Below are 26,933 nucleotides of genomic sequence, written 5' to 3' on the forward strand. Positions count from 1 at the left end.
TACATAACGCACAATATGGCAATATTACAATATTTGAAAATATCGATGATGTGAATATGTTTTGAATAAGGCCATGGAGTGCATTCAACCACTCAACCGCTAGGCTTTGAAAAGGCTGCTGAGGATTATGGGAAAGAAGCAAAGCGCGCGGTTTCATGCACGTTGGTAAACACATCAAGCTCAAGATAAACAACCAAGCGAATTTGCCTTCAAAATAAAATCGAAATTACCGTTAAAAAGAAAAGCATAAGGCTAGAATAACATCCCTGTAGGCTTTAGGAACAAGTGTGCTAAAATAAAGGGACAATGCAAACAAAAGGAATCTTCTTAAGTTGTCAGGTAGCTTATATTTTAATGTATGTGTTTATAACCCTAACAAATTGACAATGTAACATGGTGTAGCTGGCATATGCGTTTTGTGAATGATAAAAAGCAAATGTGTTTTTACATCAGCTTTATTCTAGTTACGCAAACGCATTGTACTTTATTTTGAAAGTAAAAAACGGAAGTTTGCTTGCAGACAAAGGTGACTTGATAGCTAACTGGCATTAGCATCATAGTTTGCTAGCCTCTAAGGGATTTCACCGCAAAAGAAAAAAACAAAAACAGGTTTATGATATAAAGTTATCATGCAGAATCGCTGCGCTGTGCCGAACTGTACCAGTAACATATCCGACCCACAGCCGCTCTTCAGGTTTCCACATGATCCAGAAAGGTAACTAACGCTAATAAGGATGGTAAAGCCAACAGGAAGCTCTCAAGCTAACTTACCCACAACAGTTTTGTTTCTTATTTGCGACTAAAATACGACAAGGCTTGCATTTAGAACAAGCATAACTTTGTTTGAATTGTCGTAGTTTTACTTCATAAACTGTTCATTTCTATATTTCGCCCTGTAGCACGTCCTTTAATAAACCTGTTGCAAAATCTAAAAAGCTAACTGTTGTTTACTTCATCACACAAACTCAATTCAGAAGTTTGACATTGATTTGTGCTTCATGCTAAAGACATATAGACCCAGTACATCATGAGACTTTTAGCTATTGTTATGTTCTGGCAAAGCCTGTGTCACGAAATCCAACTTGGTGGGAGGCGTGTAATAAGTAAATGACTATTTCCAACATCTGCAGCAGATGCAGAGCTGGAAGGACAAACCCACGTTCTTGAATAGACCCTTTTCACTGCAGATATTTTGGCATGACAATAACGATCACTGCATTCCGTTTAGCCGAACTTATTCCAGGGTCCACGAGATGGAACTGAGCCATCAGTGTCCAAAAGAGTCACATTCATTTGTAACCTGCTGGAACTGCTGCTACGCATTACAACTTGTGCAGCTGTCAACAGGAGGTGTACCTGATCTTGCTGTTCTCCCTTAAAGATGCATCATTGCCCTGCTAATCTCTGCTAATAAGATTGTTTTATACATTTCGTGTTCTTGTTTGTGATGTATTCTTCACCATTAGAGTCTTAGTCATTGGTAAAAGTAATTACAGATTGAGGCATCCATCATGTTGTGGAAAGGTTATTCAGCTGATGTAGCACTGAATCACTATTGAACCTCCAAGCCAAAATGTTTATTGATTTTTAAACTTGATTTCATTTTGGTTAATGTCTCCTTTCAGGTCTAAGAAGTGGGTTGAAAAATGCCAGAGGCAAGATCTCACAGACAAATCACCAGACCAGTTGTACAGATACTACAGGCTCTGTGGGAAACATTTCGAAGCGTCTTCAATCCATAGTGTAAGTTGTGTTTTCAAGGTTGCACCTGATTTTGGATCAAATTGCAGAGGACAACCAGTATGAGAGTTTACTTTAATGTAGCTATCAGTATTAATGTAGAATATAAAAAGTGCCGTCCCGCGTATTATTTCACTAAATATTCAATAGATACAATATATTGTGTAGTGTTTTAGGTTATAATGCTAATTCAACATAAGTCACATTTTGGGTTCAGCTTTCATGTGTGCTATATAATGAACTTTTTTGGCTTGACTTTCTCTTCCGGACACTCAGAGTGCAGTGTTGAAGGATGATGCTGTACCAACTATCTTTGATGTGCCAAGCCAGCCTCAAAATGGGCAGGTGAAGCGCAGTAAAGAGACGGTGGGTAAAGGTCTTCAAGGTCCAGTGTGTAGGATTTAGTGGCATCTAGTGGTGAGGTTGCAGATTGCAATCAACAGAAGAGCCCTCATCTCACCCTCCCTTTCTAAGCATGTAGAGCTTAATAGAGCTCTAGAGCCAGTGTTTGGTTTGTTCGCTCTGGGCTACTGTAGGAACATGGCAGACACCATGGAAGAGGAGCTGCTCCCTCAGTAGATATAAAGAGCTCATTCCAAGTGAATGAAAACACAGGTGGTGATACTCTAATGAAAACATACTTCTGAATATTATGATCAATTTTTGCCATAATAATAATAATCCTACATGCTGGTCCTTTAATTATTTTAAATGGGGATAAATAATTTGTGTGATTTGATTTTTGTAGTTTTATATAATCACATTTCTATTTTGTTTTTGTAGGCCAAAGATGATAAAACAGAGAGTAAGGGGAGAAAAAGTAAGTAGAAGTTCAATACACACACACACACACACACACCCGCACACGCACATTTATTACTTGACAATGGAATAAATGACTCCCACACCCACATTTGTCACAAGATGAATGATTGATTTGGTTTCTGTCTTGCAACTGTTTCTGTTTCCCTATTTAGAAATGAAAAAGTCTCCAGCAGAGACGGCTAAGGAAGATGTCCAGGCACTCCCAGAGGAGGAAGAGTACAAAGAGTATCTTAAGTCATTGTTTGAAGTTCTTATACTGCTGGGAGAGCAAAGCATTCCACTGACAGGACCTGGTGGCAATAAAGAGGACGGCCTTGGGTCAAGCAACTTTCAGGCATTGTTAGAACATCGCATGAATTGTGGAGATGAAGTCCTGAAGAAGAGGTACGAGGTGAATAAGGAGTGCTGCTCCACAGCTCAGCTCAGTCAGTTTATTGAGGTGCTGGAGAAATACATCCACGGTAAGCTGATGGAGGAAGTTAAACAAAACGGCTTTTTCTCATTACTTACTGATGATTTGGTGAAGATCTCAGGAGAATGGTACCTCCCCGTCTTTCTCCGATATGTGGATCAGTCTAACTGCCAGCGGGAGAGGTTTGTTGGATTCTTGTCCTTTGAAGGAGACGGAGATGTCCTGGCAGAGAAACTGCTGTCTGAAATGATTGACAAATGGGGTTTGGATATGGGACAGTGTAGAGGTCTAGCCCACTCCTACTCTGGGACTCATTTTAGTAAAATAAAAACATTCGCTGCCAAGCTAATGGAGAGGTACCCAATGGCAGTGCTTACACTAAGATCTACTCATACATTGAACGTGACACTGGCAAACGGTATGGCTTTGTCAGGGGTTCAGCTTGTCATGTCAACCTTTAAGAAGATTGAGTCCTTTTTCAGTCAGTCCTCTTTACTGCAGTTGGAGCTGGAGCACGCCATTTCAATTTTCTTCCCAGACAAAGAGGACAAAGCCAAGGAACTGAAAGAGATCTGTCGAACTGCCTGGACAAGACGGCACGATGCATTTGAGGTGGCAGTGGAAATCCTAGAGGCGTTACTACTCTGTGTGGACAGCGTGCATGACAACGAGGACATGAGGTGGAACGATCAAGTCACACACAGCGCCTTAGAGATTTCAAAAGCACTAGCTGATTTCGAGTTTGTCATGGCGTTGGTCGTGCTCAAAAACACTATGACGCTGACACGAGCATTTGGGAAGAATGTGCAAGGGAAAGCAACAGACGCCCACTTTGCTGCAACCAGTTTAAAAGCCGTACTGCACTCCCTGAAGGAAGTGTCTGACAACATCGACGTGTATCACGAGTTCTGGAACGATGAGGCCGTCAACCTAGCTGCTGCAATGGAGATCCCAGTTAAGGTTCCTCGCTCATTCTTGAGAAAGCATCAGTCACAATCCGGAAGCATTCAGCCAGAGAGTTACTACAAGGAACACCTTTCTGTTCCCGTGGTGACGCATGTCATTAAAGAACTAAATGAGCTCTTCTGTGAAGACCACCTGAAGGCTCTGAGATGTCTGTCCCTGGTCCCTGCTGTCATAGAGCAGCATAAGTCTACTGAACCCGAGGAAGAGAGTGTGCAAGTGTTTAAAAATGACATCCCCAATGCAGGAACCCTCTCTGCCGAGCTGCACTGTTGGTGGGTTAAATGGAGCAAAAAGGGCAAAGGTGAGGTTTTGCCCTCCAGCCTCCATGAAACACTGCAGCTGGCTGATGTGAAGTTCTTCCCTAACATGCTTGCAGCTCTGAGGCTGCTCAGCATCCTGCCCACCTTGGCTCTGGAGGACAGCTGTGATGTAGCATACAAGCGCTTCCAGATGTACATGGAGAACATGCCTGACAAATTCAAATCCAAAGGCCTCACTCTCTTGAACATGAACTATGATGTTGGGTATGATCTGGATGCAGTCGTGGAAGCCTACATGAAGACATACCCGGACAAGGAGGAGGTGTCTTCGCAATGAGATGATGATGAATGATGATCCACAGCTTTGTTAATGACAAACTGTGTTAACCTGATAAAATATCTCCTCCTTTTGTTTAGTTTCTTTTTATTTAGCTCTCATACTGAATTAGCATCTTTTGTTATAAACTGTAGAAAGTAAATGACCAATAAACTGGACTGCAAAGTGTTACTGAGTGCTAGATACCAGACATGAATTTTGTTTTTCTTATGCTTGTCCTTCATGCTGTTTTTGCGTTGTGTTTTGGGGAGTCACCACTGACCCCCGTAAACCTCCCAGGGTGGATATGAGTCCTGATCCAAGTCCATTCCTTTACTCCATTGTTGAAATAAGATGCATTGCTAATGTTGTAAGAGTGTTTTTACTGTGTCACCCAACGTTCTGCTGACATTTAACAACTGGATGAGGAGTTTCAGCTATAAGTACCTCCCTGAATATGTTAATAAAGAGGTAGCCTCTTGGGTTTAATAACCTTTTGTGGTCATCATTTTAGTTCATTGAGTTTTTTTGTGGTGCTTTTTAGACACAGTGGATTGAGTAGGAGTGAAATTTACATGTTTATTTCTGTCTCAAATAAAGCAGAGTTTTCCTTCCAAGCCAGATTTAAAGCAAAGACTGATGGAAGGTGGATTTGACTTCTGCCTAAAATATATGTATTAGAGGTGTGTCCTGGAAATGAATCACTACGTGTCGAGTTCAGTTTGAGTTGTTTTCATGTACAGGGTGAGTTGGACATCAGGACTAAGGGTGAAGATTAAAGTCTCTTTCTGTGAATAAGGTCTATAGTTCTTAGCTACACTCCTGCCCATCTTGCACTTCAGATATTATGCCTGTCATGAATGGAGTACCTGCTTGTGACTAAACAGCTGAGTCATCGTCTGCTGTCAGACTCAAATTTCCACTATAGAGTTTGGTGTTAATGAAATCTGACTTAATTGAAAATGAAAGCCATTTGGCCCTACCTCTAGAAGAAAAGAGCTGTTATCATCTGTTCTTTTGCCTCCATGTAATGAATTGCAACAGAGGCAATCTTATTCTAACCACATGATGCACATGATTATACTCATATGAATGACACAAAGTAGCATGTACAACACCAAACATTTAAATGATCATAGGAAAAGTGCAGCTCTGAATAACACTGATGATTGTCTATGTATTGTTTGGCTGTCCCAGTTCCAGGGCCCTGAGCAACTGTGTTACCAGTAAATGTATGTCTATAAGAAAGTTTTATTTTAAAAAGAAATCTTCAATTACAATTACTCAGTATACTTAAAGCCAGTGTACTCATTGTTCTTTTCTGCCAAGATATATGACAGCATAATAATTTAAGGGCTGACACAAAACTTGACAAAAAGGCAGTGTAAAGTGGGATTTAGGACATGACCAGAAACTTAAATAGTCTTAAATAGAAGAATAGGTCGGGTGTGCGTTTAGTGTGTACGGAGAGCGAACATCTTTTAAAGTGAGGAGAAGAGGAAGTCGTAAATCCAAATCAGAGAGTGTCAAGCCATAGCGAGATAAACACCGCAGTTTAGGAGCTGTCAGAGATTCATGTTGTTCAACTGTTTATCAAAGACTTCTGTGTAATGTCAGGTATAATGTAAGCAACGAATACTGATAAAGAGTTCTAAAAATAATGCATAAATAAAACATACATAAATGAAAGTATATGTTGTCATGAGGACACAAGACAAAACTAGAACAAACGGCCGTCGGGAGCCCTCGTGTTTTCTGAGGTACGTGTATGTGTTGCTCGCTTAGTGTCAGGATGTGAATTATCTTGACAGTGAAACTCTTTGGGTAGACCTGAGGGTTCCATTCTGCCCTCTGCTGGTTAACACTACGTACTGCACAGTCCAGTTCCTCGTTGATGGGATAACACGCTTTCGGCGACTCTTGGCTCACCACGCAACATCAACTTTTGAAAGCATGGAATTAGTAGGTTCTTAGTTTGCCAAAGAAACATTAAGCGAAAGTAACATTGAAACTGAACTGTGTCAGTTGCAGATTTTGTCTAAGGCATGACTCTGTAGACTCTCCTGCAGGTTTTGTCACAGTAGGCTTGCCAGCTTGCAACCGCCAGCTAAGCTAGCTAACTTGCTAGCGAGCTACATTGCAGTCCAAAATGACTGACTGCTGCGCCGCAGCGAACTGTGATTACCAGCAAGGGGAATCCGAAAACTCCACTCCACTTTTCAGCTTTCCTTTGGATCCGGAGCGGTAAGAGTCGTGCTTATTTCATTGAGGTTTGGGTTAAAAATGAGCCACTTAGCATGCAAAATGAATGTGTTAGCTATCCACTGTTAGCACTGGCGTTAGCTTAACATCATGTTGGCTAACAGTGACACAACTCTGTCGAAAATGGCGCAGACTAACGTTACTCTTGAAAGAAAAGTCCGTGTGAAATACACTCCGTCCACTCATTCAGGCTCGGAGAGCGACACTAACGCGTAACAATGGCTCTGTCGTTTTAGCTTGTGTCTCCAGTCATTCCGCAAACCGAGGGAAACCATAGTTTAAAACTTTTTGTGCTGTAATTTAAATCGCCATCGGTACACGACACCTACCGTCTCGATCGTGTGGTAACGTTAGTAGGCTCAGCAAAATTAAAACACATCGTGAATAATGCTGCGATATTGTGCCTATTGTTTACCAAACTGTGCTAATTACACAGACGTTTTGCAGTAAGGTCACAGGACATTTGGAACAATGTATCTTGAAACTTAAATTTAACGCTGCGTAACGTTAGTTTGAACAGGTGATGTCCTGATGAATAAAGTGCAGTCTAGCGCCTCCTTTTATCCCGCTGTTACCGCTTGACTTCCGCTGTTTTTTTCACTTTCAGATTCTTGTAATATTGTGCAATGATAGGACTGTTGCCTTGATTAAAAGCTAATCAATAGAGGGAACGTAAGCGCCGTAATTTAATGACAGATCGCGTTCAGCCGGCTGTGTCACAGAAGAAGACTAATGGATTCTCAAAATACTTCATGTCCTGCCCTGCGATGATCCTTCCCGTCCTTTAGCTCCGTGTGCTCGTATTTAAACTGGCACCCAGCTAATCTTATGTTGAATTGAGAGAAGTAAATCTCATTTGCCTGTGGGACAATCGGTCCACCTATAAATCAGTGGACACACACACACACACACACACACACACACAGACAGAGAGAGAGAGGCATAGGCGTTAGTCAGCAGTCACTCACAACTTTGTTCCTTGTTTTTTTTTTGTGTCAGTCAGCATTGAGGCAGGGTTGAGTAATAAATGCAGTTGACCAAAACACAGTTGTATCAGCAGGTGTGCAGAATTCATGTGTTGCAGGTGGGAGCCATGACCTGTAGTGTAGCAGCACCGTGCACATGCAGAGCGGTGTGCATGGATGATGTGTTTGACTAAAATGTGTTACATCTTGCATTCACCAAGCGATGAAGTCTTTCAGCATGGCAACTGGCAGTTTTAACGTTGATTCAGTTGCCAACTGAAAGCCTATGCAGTGGTGTGGACCATGTCTGTCATCTGCACTTGTTGTAACAACATAGACATGTTTTTCACACAGTATGTTGAACTCTGAGATAAGAAAAGGATGTCGCCTTTTAAGAATTGTTGATTAAATATTGTTGCGGTTAGCTTTTTGATGTTCTTGTGTGTCTGCTGGACCATAACCTAACTAACTAGATGAAGCAAAGCATAGCACAGCTCAAGCAGTTCTGCCATTGCTGTCTGTCCCGTGCTATGTAGACCATGGTGGCATTTTACTAATATAAAGAGTATCCATGCTCACCCGTGTTAGACTGCTGCATCACAATGAACCGTGTTGAAACTGAAGCAAACTGTTTCACAAACCTTTGAGGGCGCATGCCTGTTTGTTGAGTTGTTATTTAATATATTTACACTACAGAAGATTAATGTGCAGAAGTGTTTTGGTCCGTGGTTGTGACCCCAACAATTTATGCTATTTTCCTCTTGTATTTTTCAGCTGCAAACAATGGTTGAACAACTGTTGTCGTCAAGATTTGGCATCAGAATCTCCTGAGCAGTTGCACATGCTGTACAGACTTTGTGCAAAGCACTTTGAGCCTTCTATGATCTCTCATCAGGTAAGAAGCTAAACTGTTGCCCATTATTATTAGAAATGCATCAGTTTGATCACTCTGTTAATTCCTCACCAGTGCAACGCATACTACACAATGCAACATCAAACAACACAGAGTTGTATCAAAAATGAAAAGGAGACTGTTATTACTTCACCTGTTGCACCTGAGAGAACTGTGGTGGATGCCGACGATGCACCGTGGGGCAATCAAACTGAACCTACTGCATTAATCTGCTCAATAATAAGAGAGGACATAAACAAAGCAAATGATTCATTGCATCCTCTGCTGGATTTCTTATAAGTCAGATAGAAGGAGTGTGAAGACAAACTTGTTGACGTGGAGCTGATGCTGAGGCGAGTGAGGTGGACAAAGTCTGTGCTCCAAAGAAAAAACAGACAGGTTGGAAAAATTCAGCTGTAGATTCAGTATCAGAGTATTTGACTATTAGGTTTCATGGTATCATTCTTAGAAGATGCATGTAACTGTGTCTGGTCCTGCAGCTCAGGCTGAAGGAGGATGGTTGAGGAGTCAAAGGTTGCGTGTTCGACTAGTGTGGCCGAGTGGTCTAAGGCGCTGGATTTAGGCTCCAGTCTCTATGGAGGCGTGGGTTCAAATCCCACCACTGCCAGCTTTATACTGCTTTTCGTTGTTTCTGTTTTGCACTCTGGCAATGACAGTTAAATTGAGTCTAATCTAATCTAAAGATAAAAATCTTCCTTGTCAACCTGCAGTGGATATTGTGCATAGAGTGGGGCTTGCTACAAAATCTGGTTCAAGGCTGATGATCATCAGACTGAAAAGACGCTTGGACAAAGACGCTATTATACAAATAGCAAAGAAAGAGAGAGTTTTCTGAAGAATGTTTAATTTAGTACAGCTTTAGAGTCACTGAGTTAAGATACACCACTACTGATATATGTGTTTAATAGAATATGATAATATTAAGATATACCACCGTCATGGTATACAAGCTACTCTTTATGTTCAAAACTAAAGCTTGATCACAAGCTATAATCAAAAGTAGAGTGGCAGTGTGTCTGAAACAGACGATGGAGAAAGGTCTGAGGCAACAGATGGTGTGGCACCTACCGTTGTGTCGCCACAACTGCCAGACGCAACCAATGGAGATTTGTAATAGAATGTTTGGTAAAGTATAGTACGTTATAGTTAACCTTTCCCATAGATGTATGTAAATTAAAAAGTGTTTTGTATAGTACAGTCTGTTGTTTTGGTTAGTGAAATATAATGACCAGTGAAATGGCGTTGTAACTGTACATCCTGGGTTCACGTACCTGTGTAGGATTTAGTGGCATCTAGCACTTCCAAGCATGTAGGAGGACCCATGGTGGCTGCTAAAAATGCGAAAGGAGCTCTCTACAGCCACTGTTGGGTTTGTCTGTTCTGGGCTACTGTAGAAACATGGTGGTCTAACACTATATGGGTGTGGACTCCACAGAAGAGAACCTGCTCCTTCATATGAAGAAATAATCAATGATTCTTATTTTAAGGCGATTATACACTAATGAAATCAGACTTGTGATTATTATATTCCATTTCTGCCATATTCTGCCAATAGAGCCCCCAAATCTTACATGCTGGACTGTTAAAGGAAACAATAAATGGTACGATTAGTCCAAGCTTCTCAATTTAAACATTGTTTTTTATTTAGAACAGTTTCTTGTCACAAAGGTGGATGACATAGCGCTGCACCACACACCTTTCAGTTTAACTGAAGGCATTCATTTTGAACAATTCTGTCTGTTATTCTTCAGGATTGTTTTTTGTACTGTTATTTGTTGTTGACTAAAACATAAAGTCCAAAAGGTTTGTTGCGTTTTATGGATGTTAATAAGATTTGAGATTTATATTTTGAAGATTATACAGTACAAGAATACGCTGACAGGATGTTTTTCCAGTCAGCCTTTAGTGGTTACCTTCATTTAGAGGGCAAAAAAAAGGCATATCTGAATCATAAAATTGTAAACTGAATACCTACCCAACAAACAAATTTCCATGTAGTCAAGTATTACCGCCCAGCCCGACAGCAGAGTTAACAAAAATGAAGATTTATTCATCGTGTATCGTGCCTACATTTAGTGGCACATAACATATCAGGAACAGACTTAATCTGCAGAGGCGTCAGTTCAAGAGACAATATGAATAACTTTTTACAGAGACCCAGCAGTTCCCCTTTGAGGAGACCAAACTTTTCTATGTATGTCAGTTTTTTTAGCTGCAGATAGATCATCATCATAGGACACAACAAAATGATATGTATGATTTTAAAAAACGGAAGAAGAAGAAACTTTATGTCAAATGATGACATTTATCTGTGAAATCATGATAGATTTTTTTGGTGTTTTTGTTATTTAACATGGGCCGGATGTTATTTTATTTACCTCAGACATGCATTACGATGTGTTATGTTAGTGTATTGTGATGAGTCCTGTGAATGGGTATTTTTCTCTTGTCACAGTGTAAACTGTCGACCCCAGGAAGGATAGCTGCTGCTATGCAGAAGCTAATGGGGATCTTAATAAACTAACAAACAAATATGGTGTGAACTTATCAGTGGGAAATCCCCTATTTCAGGTTTAATATTGAGGATAAGCATAAAAGTATGATCTACCGCTTTTTTGTTTTTCAGAGCGCCTCCAGTTGTGTCTTAAGGGAAGATGCTGTTCCAACAATATTTGACTTTACAATGCCTACAAATAATCAATCAGCCTGCAACAGGAAACGAGCAAGAGATCCTGTAAGTATATCGCACAGTGGTTAAATAACTCTACTTAGCTTTTTTCATCAGACATTAAAACTCTAAAAGTGCAAATAAGTAATTGTCCTTTCCATCTGCCTAGTCGGAAGAGGAACCTACTTCTGTGAAGAAAACAAAAGGTACAGCTCCAAGTTCAATTCATTCTTGAATTGAACCTGTTGGGTTTTAATCCGTGTTAAAATGTGTTAGCTCTTGGTTTAGGTATTCACTGATTGAATCATGTCAACCTTTCAATCGTTTTCTTTCTTCTCCCTCAGAAAACACAACAGCAGCAGCAGAAGTCCCTGAAGGGATGAGAGAAATATGTGGAGAGAACAGTGCATTACCTGAACTGCAAAAAGATAACCAAACCCAAGAGGATATAGCCAGCTCCAAAGCAAAAGAGACTCTGAAAGTCTACTTCAAGGAGATCCTGGCGCTGACTGGATTCAGCATCAATGGCGCAAACATCAACACTGATGAGCCGATTGGAGGTGCAAGAGGTCAGCAGGCTCTAAATCGTATTTGTGTAGAGAAAATTGACAAGAAAGAAATCCTCCAGTTCAGTGAAGACCTTATGCGGGAGGAGATCCAAAACAGCCTCAGATTGGCACGATTCTTCTCTATTCTGCTTCAGGATGTGACAAATATAGAGGGAAAGGAGCAGATTCCAGTTTTCATCAGGTCTGTCACAGTAGATGGGTTCCCACAAAAGCACCTCATTGGGTTCTTACCATGTGACATGGATGCAGAGAATCTGTTTTACATGCTTCTCTCAGAGTTGCGAAACAAATGGGGGCTGAGGATGGAGCACTGCAGAGGACTGACTTATCTGGTTACGGGCAGTATATGTCAGAAAATGCGAGACCTTACCTGCAGGATTCTGCAAGAGTTTCCACAAGTAGTTCTGTCTCCAAGTGACCCATATGCCTTCAACATATGGATTATTCGCTGCATGCCTGTGCCCTCCATTCAGAGTGTTGCAAACACTGTAGAGGAGGTGGCCTTGTTACTCAGGAGAACGCCAGAGCTGTGCAAAAGATTGGAGGGAAATATCCAGATGACATACGGGCATGTGAAAGGGGAAGCCGACAGGATCAAGGCAGCTGTCGGTGAGAATTGGGAATATGGCACTGATGCCTTCCAGACCATGTTAGATATTCTGGAGCCATTCCTTAACTGCATCAATGAGATGATTTCAAAGGTGGATGAAGATACTGCTGAGCAGATGGCCAAGCTCAAGCCAATTTTGAAGAATTTCAATTTCATCATCACACTCGTTGTTCTGAAGAACACCCTCTGTTGTGTGAGCATACTCAACTCGAGTCTCAGGGGAATAATTAGCATCAGCAGTACCTTGCAGTACACAATTTCCAATGCCTTAAAGCTGGTAAGCAAATACCAACAGGAGCTTGCAATATTCCACAGGAAATGGTTTTCCGATGCAGTTGGCAGAGCAAAGAAGCTGGGAGTGGAGGTCAGTAAACCAGAGATGGACCAAGGAAACACAACTGATACACCACTGGATGACTTTTACAGAGAAACTCTGAGCCGGCCTATCTTGCAGTATCTTGTTGCAGAGGTGAAGAGAGTATTCAGTACAGAGATGGTGAGGATTCTCCGATGGCTGTCATTAGTGCCATCTTACATGGCTGACCACAATTTCAGCATTCGCAGGGATAAAGTAGCAGACGCCAACTTGAACAACCTCGCAAGGCCTGACACATTCTATGAAGAGCTTGGATCTTGGGAAGTGAAATGGAGGCATGCAAGCAAGCGCAGGATCCTACCAACCACAGTGTTTGCTACACTCAAGATTCCCGATATTGGGTTTTACCCGAATGTGCAGAGCTTGCTGAGGGTGTTGGGCACTGTTCCATGTGTAAATGCAGAGGCAGATGTGTATGGCCAATACCACATGGTACTAGAGCGGTGCCACTCCTACCTGAGAGCGACACCAGAGGACCAAAGACAGTGCAGAATGGCATATGTCTACGTGAACCAAGATGTGCACTTCAATGTCGAACAGATGGTGGACTCGTATGTCCAGAAGCATCCAGACATCCTGCAGTTACTGCAAATTGTGAGTAGATTTTCATAAGCAGGGTACTACTGGAATTTCATTGCCGTCTTTTGTGATAAAACAACTATTTTACCTGAAATTACATTATACTTTCTGTCTTTCGCAGGATGATGACACAAAGGAGAAGCCTCCCCAAGGTGAGATGACTTTTAAATTGTTTATTTACCGTTTCAGCACATTGCAATTTTGGTTAATCACACGACTATTACATTTCCTTAATCCAAAATATACAATTTAAGGGAATGTTCTGGAAATAGAGCTATTGACACAAAGATGGGCAGCATAAACAATGATTACTATATTTGAATATCGGATTTAAGTGGAAATATATTGTTATACTGCAATCTAATCTTCCTTGTCAACCTAATCTCAGTTTACAAGATTATTCCCATCTCTCATTTCAGTGGCATCCCATGGGAACCATGCTGAGAAGGACACTGAAGAAGAATTACAACTCATAAACCTAGAGATGGATGCTGAAAGGCTTGTGGAGATGAAGTGTGCAGAGACTGATAGAGAAGCTCTTAAATCTGCTTTGCAGACTGCAGTGATGGCTGCATACAGCAGTCAAAGTAAGCAACATACTGACGCTTCAGCTCAGGATGGAGAAGTTGAGTATGTGACCAAGTCTGAAATGAAAGAAGTTCTCACTGTATGCGAGAATGCTGTAAGGGAGGGAATCCTCATGGAAGTGGGGAGTTCATTCTTTTCCCTGTTCATTGACTGTGTAGTGAAGTTTGGGGAGAAAGACTATCTTCCACTTTTCCTTAGGTTTGTGGACAGTTTTGATGTCATGCGATTGGAATTGATGGGATTCCTTGAGGCAGATCTTGATTGTGATGCCATGGTGCACCGTCTTCTGGAAATAGTAACAGTTGAGTGGTGTCTTGATTTGAATAACTGCAGAGGTCAAGCATACCTGGGCTCTGGTGATGTTTCCTACAAGCTCAAAGCCTTTGCCTGCAAAGTTCAGGAGAAGTATCCTCTTGCTATAAGCACACACTGCTCTTCCTACTCTTTCAACACATGGTGGTCAAAATCCATCCCAGTGCCTGCTATTAAGAGAGCCCTGGATACATTTGAAGAGGTTTTGATGTTTTTTGGCAGCAGCGCTACTCTACAAAAACAGCTAGACCATGTAATAGCCTTTGGTCTGAGAGAGAGCTATGAAAAGGTCCAAGAGTTGCAGGGGAAGTTCTGTGCCCTTTGGCAAGAGAAGCACGATTCTTATGAGGCGTTTGTGCAGATGCTGGAGCCCCTGGTTGAATGTCTTGAGAAAATCAAAAACAACCCGCAGAGATGGAAAGCCTTTGTGTCTGAACAAGCTGGGGCGCTCCTACGTAAGGTCATGGAATTTGATTTCATCATTGCTATGGTGGTCTTGAAGAATGCATCTTCCTTTACCAGAGAGCTGAGTGCAGGTCTCCAGAAGGACCACTTCAGTGCTGCATCTCAACTTTGCCAAATCAGTGGTATTGTGGCCACTCTGAACAGAGTAAAAACAAATATGAAGGTGTTTCACCAGAACTGGTTTGATGAGGCCTGTGCAATGGCACAGAGTCTAAGAGTGCAGATTGAAGTGCCTGAAAACGCTTTGCCAAGAGACGGTATGATAAAGCCAGTAGGTTTTTACAAAGATGGCTTAAGTGTCCCCCTTGTAGATAACCTCATCAATGCCGTGAAGGATCACTTTTCAGAGGACCACAAAGAAGCTCTCAACTTCCTCTCCCTAGTTCCATGCTCAGTCACAGTGAGTTACATGTTTGAGAGCTTGAAGTCAAAGCCTCCTCTCTACAGCAGTGATCTTCCTGATGCTGACAACTTCTTCACAGAGCTGTGCTGTTGGAGAGTAACTTGGAAGACCAAAGTTGCATCCGTGACCATACCAAGCTCAATATTTCACACATTACGTCTGCCACTCATGCAGTATTTTGGGAACATCAATGCGCTGCTGAGGATTATGTCTGTGCTACCCAGCACAGCACTGGAGGACTGTGGTGTTGTAATGCGCCACAAGAAGTTCCAAGATTACCTGAGAAATACAAATCCCAAAGACAGGTCCCCATGCTTGGCTATGCTGCAGGTGGGCACGGACTTCAGTAGAGACCTGGACCACATGGTAACCCAGTGTTTGAAGGTGACTCCACAAGCCTTGGAGGGGATCTGTCTGGTAAGTGCTGGTTTTCTTTAGTTAAAATGACTGTTACATGTTTATCTTATTTAATTGTCTATATTTTATTAATTGTATGAATGTTGAACTAATTGTATTGACTGGGATATATTCACAGGACAAGGAGTCCAAAAGTTTCACCAGGAATGCTGAAAATAACATGGAAGGTATGTTTGATAAATTATAATATAAATGAACCATAACATAACTCATGTCCATACCAAGTTGCCATAATTTCAGAGTTTATCATAACCACTGTTGTGTTATCTGCTTTTTCCCCTTATGTATTTAGTTGATTGTGTCAAAGAGGACGCTGAAGAGCTTAACATTCAGCAATCTCCTGACAAGACTGAGGACCAAGACATGAAACCAGCAGATGAGAATGGGCATGCAGGAGATAATCGTCAAAGCATGGCAACGGTATTCAGACTGGCTGCGCTACTGGGGAAGAAGAATACCAGTCTGTCTGACCTAGGAGAAGAGGAAAGAGAGTGTTTCATCCAGGAACTCAGCATGTGCCACTGGTATGGAAGTCAGAGCAAGTGCACACCTTGTGTCGGTGATGATGAAATGGTGAACCTCCTCATAAATGGAATCAGAGATGTCATACTCAAGGAAATACAGGAATCGCCGTTCTTCTCACTAATCACAGACAAACCTGTGAAAATTTCTGACAAGACACACCTACCTGTTTTTGTCAGGTATGTTGGAGAATCTGCTCCAAAAGTGGAGCTCATGGGTTTCTTACCATTTGATGAAAACTGTCACGTTGACACACAAGCGAATAACCTGGCGAAGATTCTCACCGAAGACTGGGGCTTACCAATGTCTCAGTGTCGTGGACAAGCATTCATGCACTTGAGCTCGGGTTACCAAAGCGTGAAGAAAATGTCTTTGGATTTCCTGAAGAGCTATCCTCTCTCTGTGGTAACACCCAGTGAGTCTTGCGGCCTTGCCCATTGGCTGGCAGGAAGTGTGCCATGTCCTTCAGTAGCAAAAATGCTGCATATCACAGAAGATCTGTTGCTGTTCTTTGATGAATCTCCTGGTCTGGAGGGACAGTTAGCGCAGACTGTTGATGGGCTTTTGAGTATGCCAAGAGAGGCCCTGGAAGAAATGCCAGAAACATGCTGCTCGAGGTGGAAAAAGAGAGAGGACTTCTTTGACATACTGGCTGACACATTAGAGGGCATTCTCAGCTGTCTAGATGCTGTTAGCTCTAGTGCCATAGGTTCCAAATCAATGCATGCACAAGTTCTCTCTACTGCTCTAAGAAATATGGATTTCATTGTCACCCTTGTGATTTTGAAGAATGCTTGCGCTCCTCTTCGTAACTGTAGCACTGTCTTCCGCTGCGGAAACCCTGCTGATATTCTCTGTGAAGTGGAAAAAATCCCCTCGATCATAGAGACTCTTATCAAAATGTCTGAAAATGTGAGCACTGTTCACTCCACATGGTTTGAGCAGGCGTTCCAGCTAGCGACCAAGGTAGCTCCTGAACAAGTGTGCTTCTCGGAGGAGGCTGACAGCTATGAGTCTCCGGAGATATATTACAGAGAAAATCTGAGTGTTCCTCTCCTCAGAAGTCTCATTGATGAAATGAAATACAGCTTCTCAGACAGCCACTTGAAGGCCCTGTCAGTTCTGTCATTGCTGCCCTCCTGCAATCCCATTCTGTCGGAGTCCACGGAAAAGCCATTCAGCCTCTACCTTTCAGATCTTCCTGAGCCTGAAGCAGCCGAGCAGGAAATCAACACCTGGGCCTCTGTCTGGAGAGAGAAATACCAGGATGTTGCTCCTCCAACATCCATTGCTGAAACACTTGCCCATCCTGAGTCAAAGAACCACCCAACTGTTACCTTATTGCTCAGGCTAGTAGCTGTCCTGCCGAGTGTCAGTATGGAGTGTGACCTGATGAAGACCACTCTGAATTCCATGAGGGATCTATTAAAAAGCACTGTCTGCAAAGGCAGCAGGATGGATTATGTGATGCTCCTATCTCACTGTACAACTCTTCAGAGACTGCCAGAGGTCATTGAGAAGTGTATGGAGGTTGATGCAGAGAGCAGTCCGTGTCTTTCCCAGGTAAATTTAAAATAGTTTAAAAATAGTTCTTTGTTTAACAATGTTGTAAACTTACAGCATTTTTACTGCCATTCTAATCAGTGCCATATATTTTTTTTTAGGTCATGGGAACTTTACAGAGACTTAAGTTGGACAGTGGTAAGTGCATTCATCGCAATTTGCTATAAATACCACCATGAGAAGTTTGGCAACGGATAGTTTTGTATGTGTGGCATTAACATTTCTTTTTATTCTTTAAATCAGGAGGCATTGAAGTAAAACCTGCGACACCAACAGAATTGCATGCCTCCAATGTAGCAGAGAAGCCCACTGATGGAGAGGTGAAATTGGCTGATAATGATGTGATGCTGGAGGTTGCTCAAGGACCAAGAAAAGCGGTGTCTTTCTATGAGCCACAATTGCGGGAACAAATCCTCAAGGAACTCTGGGACTCTCAGTTTTTCACAGTTATAACTGAGCAAGCTGTTGAAATTGATGGTGAGCTCTATGTGCCGTTGTGCATCAGGTACTTAAACAAAGACGACATCCAGTGTGAGGAAACATTGGCTTTCATCCCTTTTGGTGAAGACCCCGTTGTCCTTGCAGATGCTATTGAGACTGCCCTGTCTGAGAAATGGGGGCTCAACATGGAGTATTGTAGGGGACAGGCCTTGTTGAGTGTTGGTAAAGTAGGAGCTCAGATGAGGGCTGTAAGTTTAGCTATAGCTAAGAAATACCCCCAGGCTGTAAGAACTGTCAGCTCTGCTTTGTCTCTAAATGTATGGCTGGCTAGATCCTCTCCTTCTGAAGAAGCAGCAGATGGAGCTGTTCTCATAGGTAAAATATTACATTGGCTCACAGAGGATGCAGAACACCAGAACAAACTGGAAGACATGATCATTCATGTGTTCCAGCACGATGAGGGAAAGGGCAATGAACTGAGAGACAGACTCATCAAAAACTGGGAGAAGAGTCATGACATGCACGAGGTGATAGTAGAGATTTTAGAAGCGGTCATGCTCTGTTTGAATGAGCTCAAAGGGGAGGGAAGTACTGCAAACCAGCAGCAAGCATCACAATTCTTTGATGCGATCAGAAACTTTGAGTTCATCCTTTCGACAGTGGTGCAGAAGAACATGTTGACTGTAACAAAAAAGCTGAGTCAGTCTCTTCAGGGTAAACCCTTAGATATGTTACTTGCTGTGAATAACTTAACTGATCTCAAAGCATCCCTCAGTAAACTGAAGAGTGATATTGACACCCATCACAAGGCCTGGTTTGAGGAAGCTGTTGTGCTGGCTTCCAAACTCCATGTAACAATGTTGCATTCAGTGCTTCAAGAGCCATTGAGTGAGTTTTACAAAGAATCCGTAAGCATGAAAGTTGTAGAGCACTCAATAGCAGAAATGGACGACCTCTTTACAGAGAAGGTATTGGATACCTTGAGGTGTCTGGAGATTGTGCCTTACGCAATGTCCAAAGTAGAAACCAGCATTCTTAGTGGTCTTGTGTTCCGCCTGTACAAGGAGGACTTGCCAGATCAGGGGTCTCTTCACTCTGAGATGAAGTTGTGGAAGGAGAAATGGTTGGATCCCCTGGCAGGCTATCTCCCAACTACTGTGCTCGATACACTCAAGACGTCACAGATAAGAAGTTTTAGTAACATTGAAACTCTCCTCAGACTCCAGGTCATCTTGCCGTTTTCAAGGAGGGAGAGCAACTTCAGGCAGGGAAAAAGAAGCTTACAGGAGTTCATACAGCAGGAAAAACGATCCCTCACTGAGCTCCATCTTCTGTAAGTTGCAGGTCTTCCGTCACGGCTAGCAGATTTGAGTAATGCGCTGGAGATGTCACCGTCATCATACTTAAGAACTATTGTGTCTCAACCCTAATTGAGGTCCCAAGTTCTGAATATTTCTGTGTACATTATTGATCTAAATTCTTTGAGATTTCCTTTTGTTGTTATCCTGCAAAAAACGCTGTTGTTTTGTTTTTTACTCTGTAGTTTGTACAGTTGTACTACCCAATGGGACCAATGTCTTGGCAGAATCACAAACAAGAAAACAATGCTCCACTGACGGTTATCAATGCTTGTGTGCCTTGATGCAAAACTAATAATTCACCCCATGTATCATGATAATACAGATTTTGAAAATGGCCCATTGGCGTTGACTGACTTCTGTATAGCTGTCATGAATTCATCATAATGATTAAATTGCACCGTTACCTTTCCTGGGCACAAATAGAAATGGTTAGTTCCATCATGTCTTCTGATGATTTCCCATGTTTCCTGTCTCTTTGCAGGAATGAATTTGCTGTAAACGTATCTTTGAAAGAATGTTTCCTTAATAGGAAAATATTCATATATATTTGTCAAAAAAGTAATAAAAAGCTCCAAAAAGATGTTTTGGCCTTTCTGTCTCTTGTTTTTTTCCCCTGCTCAGCTAGATGTTCGTGTGTCGTCGAGTGTGGTCACGTCTGTAAGGGAACACAAGATGGCGCAGTGAGGCTGTATTTGGCTTGAGATGAGATTACAGTCTGGTAAGAAGTGGCACTTCAAATTGGTGAATATAGCTGTAAGGTGTAGTATCGTGTATTTTTCGAAATGTTGAATCAGGACACCTGCATGGAGGTATTTGCAATAAAGTCCAGGTGGTTATTAGCCTCTGCTATGTAGTAGCTGCTAGGTAGTGCAACTATTAGCCAAACTGTTTTTACGTTGCTGCTCGTATTGTTATTTAGGTAAATAAAAAGATACCCATGTACTTTTTCACAGTTAAGGGTGGATGTTTTTCTTTATTTTTAAGAGGTGTTATCACTCGTGCTGTCTTATGGTAAGTGAATTCGTGCTGCAGGCTGCCAGTGTTAATGATTGCTGACTGACAGCAGTCAGGCCACCGTCTAGTTTAGGTCATGATGGTTAAAAATGTCTCAAATATTTCGTTCGCTGATCAACATGGATGTGGGTCTAGAGGGAGGCTTTTGAAGGTCACACAACCACTGCATTATCTCTAGATACCTGGTCAATGTTTATTTTACAAAAAAAACAAAAAAAAAAAACATGTCCTGAAAGTGTAACGTCTGCAATGCTGGTTATGTGAGGCAGTATTTGCCAGTGATGCAAATCATCGCTTTCGGCCCGCATTGTTACCATTGTACTTCGGTTAATATGTAATTTCTAAGAACAAATGTATTCTGTGGGTCTGCTGGAGGACAGTGTGCCTTTCTTGTCAATTATTTGCTATGAATTCCAATCTGGTGTATAAGAGTTTATAAGAGGAACAATTAGAAAAGGAATGAGCTAGTGTGTTTGGCTTTATTTAAGACAAGGTGGTAGTGTTTATGTAGGACCTATGTAACTGCTGGCCAGTAGCAGTGTTCCTTTAAGTGTTAAACTAAATCTAAAAACACCTGTAATTAATGGCCTGATTTAAAAATCTACGGCTTTGTATTACACAGTATTTGAATCTCAATCCTGGTTCATTCCAGTGTTCTTCAGTGGTCTTATTAACGCACTGAATCTGTGCTGACACAATACCTCAGGGCTTATTTAAGTGAGTCACTTGAAGTTCAAGACATGATCCCAGTTTAAACAAGGATAATCAGATTTTTTTTTTTTTTTTTAATTAATTAATTAATTTATTTGTAATATATACAGTAAAGTATATTAAATTTCCTGCAGGTTTCATGAAAAGAAAACCTATATGTTACTGTTAAAACTCTACCATATATATATACATTTTGGGTTTGTTGACATGACGCCAGCTTATCTTCAACACTGATAACCCCACTGAGTGCACTTTTTAAAGAGACATGTATTCTTCCTGTGAGTTGTAACAGCAGATGCCTCCCTGACAAAGCTCTGATTGTCGGTGCTCAGCTCAGTGTGAAAGGAGCATCTCCGTGTCCCCGCTCAGCTGCTGAGCAAACGGATCTGTCTCCGCTCCGCTGTGGGCCACCAGCCGCACTGTTCGCAGGCCTCACTGTCGCCATGTGCAGCACAGAAGCATCGTCTCATACACTCTCTGCCAAGAGAGATATACGTCCTACAAGCTGTGCCTTATTTATTTACACTTTGGATGTGAAGGAGACATTGTTACGGTCTAAGTCTCAGGTGTAGCCTGTGTGTTTGAGCATGACGAACATATCCTCCATTTTTAAGCAAAACAAGGTATTGCCGTAATTGACCCGTGCTCCAGGTTTCCTGCTGGAAGTCAAGGTTCTGCACTGATGTAAGACCCGTGGCACTTTGTAATCATGTCCATACACAGCCAGGATTTAACTACACTCTGGAGGGGAAGACAGAGGGCTTAAGTGGATTTTATTTCAAGGTTCCCTTTCAGGGAAAATTGGCAGCACAGGCCAGAATTCAGATCTTTCTCCTACTACCAGCAAAACGTTCGGTTTTAATTATTGTCAGCTTGTTGATTGCAGTCTTAAAGAACACTTCATTTTTACATGCCATTGTAAGCTAAAGGATTTTAAATTGTAAGTGAAGTGTGGATTGTCCTTGAGTGTGTTTAACCAATAATTGGGCGTATAAGAGATAATCCAATCATGAAGCAGTGAATACAATTTATTTAATTACTGCTCATGAGCTTTACTTGATTGTCTGAAATGACTCCTGACAAAACAGTGCTCAGTACCCTTTTTGGACGTGTGCAAAAGCATAGAACAACGGACACGCTGCTTGGAATTTCAAATGTTTAAGAGTCCTTAAAGAAGTAAGCTTTAATCATTTATAAGGATGCTCTGGGGCTTTCATACCTCTGTCTGTCACAATTTATCTTTATTTTTTTTGGAGGCCTGCAGCCTTGCTTATGCCTGTCCTTACAGTTCCTCCATTGCTCCTCAGCTTTATGTTTGCTTGGAGGTGCGAGCAGAGAGACGTCTGTAAATGAATGGAGCGCCCCAGACTCTGCTTAAGTCATCACTCCACCCACATGGTTCACCTCAGCCCCCTCTGCCCTCAACACCTTTTGCTCCTCTCCAGCAACACCTCTTCAGACACAGTGATACGGCTTAATACAGCATGATAAAGGACCTGTGCTGTCGCCTTTGACGCTGGAAGAAATGTCTCTTTTTATAGGGAAATACACCCAAAAATATAATTCCCACATGTTACGTTTTAAACGATATATGGCTCAGTTTTAATTCATGTCTTGGGCCAGATGAACAGCAAAGAGACAGACTGTAGTGATGATGTCATGACACAAATCCTACAGCTACTCCTTAGACAGTAAATAATACAACAAATCCCAAGACACGTTAGTGGATTCTGGACACATCTTCTAATTCAGTGGCAAGTGCTGCTCGACATTCAAATATTACTTACTTGGATAGAAAGAAGTGTTTCCATGAGTTTCCACTTCCCAATTGAGTCAGTGATTCATTCTGTGTCAATGAAACATCCAAATCCTGTCACCTCATGAAATCATCAAATTAGTGTCTTTATCTTCCCATTTCCAACTTGGTCTGTGTCAAAATGGCTTAATCACTGGGGTAGGAAAATATAGTAAAACTTCAGGGTGGACTTTCCCTTTAAAATGTGTTTGGTTGTTGGAGCTGGTTTTCGTGCATTGAACGGACTCATTTAACTCCGATTTATGATGCTCTGATGATATGACAGAACTGTAATGTGCTGGTTGTATGATGAGTGGTTGTGTTACTGGAATTCACTCCTCTCTTGGCTGGTTAACCCATAGTGCAGAGCTGCATGGTGATTTTGTTTTTCGGGAATGATCACCCAGTGCTGGTAAACTCCTGGGCAGTGCATTTGCCGCAGGCTTCTTGTACACAGCTCGTGGTGTAGGTGTATGGCGTCCTGGAGGACCACATGACGTGTTCAAAAGTGCCACCCATCTGTCACTTGAAAGAGCTCTGTCCTCAAAGAACAATAGAGACAGAGGTTGTAAACAAATGGTATACAAAAGATGTGGGTCCAGTCAGACAGATTGGACGGAGCTTGTTGTTTCTGTGGCGATCCCCGCTGTGAGGGACACCAGAGGGTGATGGGATCTTCACATGGCTGATCCGAAGCTGTCACTGTCCCTCTGCGTGTGATCTGACAGGTTTTACCCTTTAGGAATACTGCTGATAACACATAATGTTCTTGTTATTTGTCAATAATCAGCTGGCAGCGGAGCCTTGCACCCTTCAGTGTTTGGTTGGAGATAAGAGGCAAAATGAAAAGTAACCGTCACGGATATGGTTCGCTGAGTGTTTCCATTTGAAAAGTCCCTTTTAAGTTCTTGCTTTATTGTATTTACGATGGCTGTTAATCAAACTCCTGCTTTTAATTTTGATTGGAAAATTATTCACGGTCAAATGGGTTCAGCTGGTAATAGAAGACAGGCAGAACTGAACGCACTCATCAGAGAGTTGAACCTTTATTAGTTTATCATTGTGGTTTGCATATTTCAGTCATTTTATCGGAAAATTGACAAAATAGATGGGATTAGATTTGAAAATTAAAATATGGTCGTGTGCCTATGTGAATCTTTTTTCCGTTGTGTGATGAGGGTTTGGCATTAAAACTATGTTAAGAATACCTCCATTGTTTTTTCCCCTTTTATATCATCTTGAAACATTTAAACAGCAATGAAAGAAAAATTCAAATAACATGAAGCTATTTCTTTTGCCAGCTAAGTCACAGATACATTTGCACGGCTCACTGGAGCCCAGTTTGTTTTTATGCGTGTCCTGATGGGAGCATGGGAGTATATTCCAGGGGCATAATGGTAACTCTGCACCCATTCACACTCTGATCCTCCTGGGTGAAAGTTGAGTGTCCTTACTCCCCCCGCAGTGAGCCTCCAGATTTGTGATATTGGCTCAATCCTCTTGAGATCTGAAGGACAATGGCTCAATGCTGTGAGCCTGCGGACTCATGCCTCTCAAACATTAATGCTGTTTTCAGCCAGCGCTGGCCTGACTCCATTCTTCATTCAGTCAATTTGGAAATTGCATATTTTTCATTTAAACATTATTACAACACCAGAATTGTGACATACAGTTTGCACATATAGTTCTTTTTTTTTCTTTTTTTTTTTTTTCTTTTTACAAAGGGTAATTAAATTACAGTTTCTATTTCTGTGCTTTTACATTTCCGGATGTTGAAATATTTCATCAGGGTTAAGGTATCCCATAATCTTAAGGTATTCGTTTACTGATTGAAACGCATTTGAAAAAAAATTTCCTGCTTGGGCTCAAACCACATCTGGGTTAAATGATAGTGTGTTGTAAAAAAAAAAAAAAAAAGGCAAGGATTTTTGTCTGTAATCCCACCATGTCAAAATCTGATTATAGTGACAGTTAAAAAGGACAATATAACTGTAACATTATCTCCGTAAAAATGGTTTTGATCGTGCATGTGGAACATCTATCACAGTTCATCTCTGATTCTACTGTTATGTGACATGAGTTATTTCATTATCATGAACTCCAGCGGCTCGCTTATCCCCCTCTGTCTCCCTCAGAAGGTGTCTTTCCCCTCTGTGTTGCTTGGCAGGTGAGCTGTGAAGATCAAGGGGCTGCGTGTTGATCCTAGCTCAGGAATGGAGAGCCTGAGTGTAAAAAGTTTCTCTGTAGACGGGCCTGGTCCCGCCAGAAGCTCCGCAACTCCCACACACGCTCCGACCTGTGCCCATTCACAGTTGACTGCCATATAAAACACATAGAGTGTCTCTGGAACCAGGATCACAGCCCCGCTGTACATAAGGTACATGCATATGTACTCTGCGGAAAAGGTTGCTGTGGACCCTGTTTGGCCAACAGATTTAGACACAAGATCCGGGTGTTCCCAGAGGAAGAGGGCTCGCTGTGGTCTGTAAATGTGTCTGCTCCAGAGACAGCACGACAACACCTGATCTGCTGTTCCCAGTGGAGTACCAGGCCAGCCATGTTAGCTATACCAGTTGCAAGGTCAAGGTCTGGACAACAGCTCACTCTTGCCTTTGTCTGTGCACTGGTGGTGCAGTAGATTCTCAGGGAAACTATACATTACTTTCCCACAGCTGGCTCTGCAGCATATCACTTACAGTGTGGTTAATATTTAAGGAAATCAGCCAGTGCAGGAGAGCTCCATGTAACTTTAGGAAGGTTTTATTTAAAACATTTTAAAGGACATATGCATCGTGTGTGCTTGAAATACCACAGTCTCATGTCACATTGTATTACAATATATTGTAACTATTAGATGGTATTCACGGTCATTAAGAAAAGAAGTTTTTAGTGTCACAGTGAATTCAAAGCATCATTTACAGTGCAAATGTCACATTGACTTGTGTCTAAAACACACGTTATATTTCAGTGCAGATAAAGACAAAGTGTGTGACTGTGACATTTTCCTTAAACACTACTTTTAGTAACATGTATTATGAAGGCAATTTGCTGACACACGAGAGACTGTGCAGGGCAGAGTTTTCCACCAGCCGAGTCGGATTTTTGCTTGTTCTCCTTTTGTTGGTCTGAGAGCACAAAAGACGCAGAGAAGATCACGCAAAAAATGTTAAATGTCAAACCTTGTTTCTAAATGGATTTGGAGGAAAAGCATGAAACATGGACATTTTCAGTAATTATAGTGGAATTGTAAAATTGTTCCATATTTTGTCCATGGGGCTGTGCGCTTGAAATCAACAGATACGCAACATTTCCTCTTCAGCTGAACTGCTTGGAACACTATTGCAAGTTTTGACATACATTGGAGCCAATATGCTTCATATGTATCTGTGTATCCTTTTATATGTTAAAAATCAAATACACTTACATATCTTATAATACATGAAAGTATCACTGTGGCCTTTTAATGTGCATTTTTATTGTTACTTAAATTATAGCCGTTGCTGTGGTACTAAATCTAATACACTTTTATACTATTACTATAAGTGTTTTAGCAGTGAACCATAGAAAAAGACAGAATAACTATTTGTAAAGAAGAACGCACATAAGTGAGTGACATTTCATTTTCAGTATTATTCTAAACCAAAAACAGATTTTACATGGACACTTATTGGGTCTTATTGGGTCTTTTTTTTTTTTTTTTTTTTTTTTTTTTGAATTAAATACCAGCTTAATCAAACATTTAACCTAGTGTTTTATGGCCGTGTCAGGGAAATATTGGCCACTATTAAGCACAATGATAAGGTCACTACACGGTGTCCTTTGAGAACTTCAGGAATCTTTAAAGGCATTTTATGGGACTGTGATTCCAGAGCAGCAATAA

At 41.5% G+C, this 26,933-nt stretch overlaps 2 protein-coding genes and 1 non-coding gene across 4 annotated transcripts; all 3 read left to right on the forward strand.

The window, feature by feature from the left end:
* The first annotated feature begins 522 nt into the window (after positions 1-522).
* thap12a (THAP domain containing 12a) lies at positions 523-5,007 on the forward strand. 2 transcript variants are annotated; one of them, XM_076751336.1, is made up of 5 exons: positions 523-715; positions 1,626-1,743; positions 2,017-2,106; positions 2,524-2,560; positions 2,718-5,007. In XM_076751336.1, the coding sequence occupies exons 1-5, from the start codon at positions 630-632 to the stop codon at positions 4,538-4,540; spliced, it is 2,154 nt and encodes a 717-aa protein (XP_076607451.1). In that variant the 5' UTR covers positions 523-629; the 3' UTR covers positions 4,541-5,007. The 2 variants fall into 2 exon arrangements, with proteins under 2 accessions (XP_076607451.1, XP_076607452.1); XM_076751337.1 differs by lacking the exon at positions 2,017-2,106 and having other exon boundaries at positions 544-715.
* A 1,387-nt stretch (positions 5,008-6,394) lies between these two features.
* LOC143332736 (uncharacterized) lies at positions 6,395-20,106 on the forward strand. The gene is made up of 11 exons (XM_076750498.1): positions 6,395-6,763; positions 8,521-8,641; positions 11,286-11,393; positions 11,497-11,533; positions 11,672-13,476; positions 13,583-13,613; positions 13,881-15,646; positions 15,765-15,813; positions 15,939-17,731; positions 17,833-17,869; positions 17,975-20,106. Exons 1-11 carry the CDS (start codon positions 6,669-6,671, stop codon positions 19,507-19,509), a joined length of 7,377 nt encoding a protein of 2,458 aa, XP_076606613.1. The 5' UTR covers positions 6,395-6,668; the 3' UTR covers positions 19,510-20,106.
* On the forward strand, positions 9,184-9,266 carry trnal-uag (transfer RNA leucine (anticodon UAG)). Its single transcript has one exon. It is a non-coding gene; the product is annotated as a tRNA-Leu (tRNA).
* Positions 20,107-26,933: the final 6,827 nt, after the last annotated feature.

Source organism: Chaetodon auriga, chromosome 15 (genome assembly GCF_051107435.1).
Source record: "Chaetodon auriga isolate fChaAug3 chromosome 15, fChaAug3.hap1, whole genome shotgun sequence".
Taxonomy (NCBI): Eukaryota; Metazoa; Chordata; class Actinopteri; order Chaetodontiformes; family Chaetodontidae; genus Chaetodon; species Chaetodon auriga.

What these genes read in the sequence shown, in the direction of transcription:
- LOC143332736 (XM_076750498.1), top strand. Translation starts at nt 6,669, where the DNA reads ATGACTGACTGCTGCGCCGCAGCGAACTGTGATTACCAGCAAGGGGAA. An exon ending in TTTCCTTTGGATCCGGAGCG is followed by an intron (nt 6,764 to 8,520) that starts GTAAGAGTCGTG and finishes TGTATTTTTCAG; the next exon opens with CTGCAAACAATGGTTGAACA. An exon ending in TCCTGCAGTTACTGCAAATT is followed by an intron (nt 13,477 to 13,582) that starts GTGAGTAGATTT and finishes TGTCTTTCGCAG; the next exon opens with GATGATGACACAAAGGAGAA.
- thap12a (XM_076751336.1), top strand. Translation starts at nt 630, where the DNA reads ATGCAGAATCGCTGCGCTGTGCCGAACTGTACCAGTAACATATCCGAC. An exon ending in TTTCCACATGATCCAGAAAG is followed by an intron (nt 716 to 1,625) that starts GTAACTAACGCT and finishes GTCTCCTTTCAG; the next exon opens with GTCTAAGAAGTGGGTTGAAA. An exon ending in AGAGAGTAAGGGGAGAAAAA is followed by an intron (nt 2,561 to 2,717) that starts GTAAGTAGAAGT and finishes TTCCCTATTTAG; the next exon opens with AAATGAAAAAGTCTCCAGCA.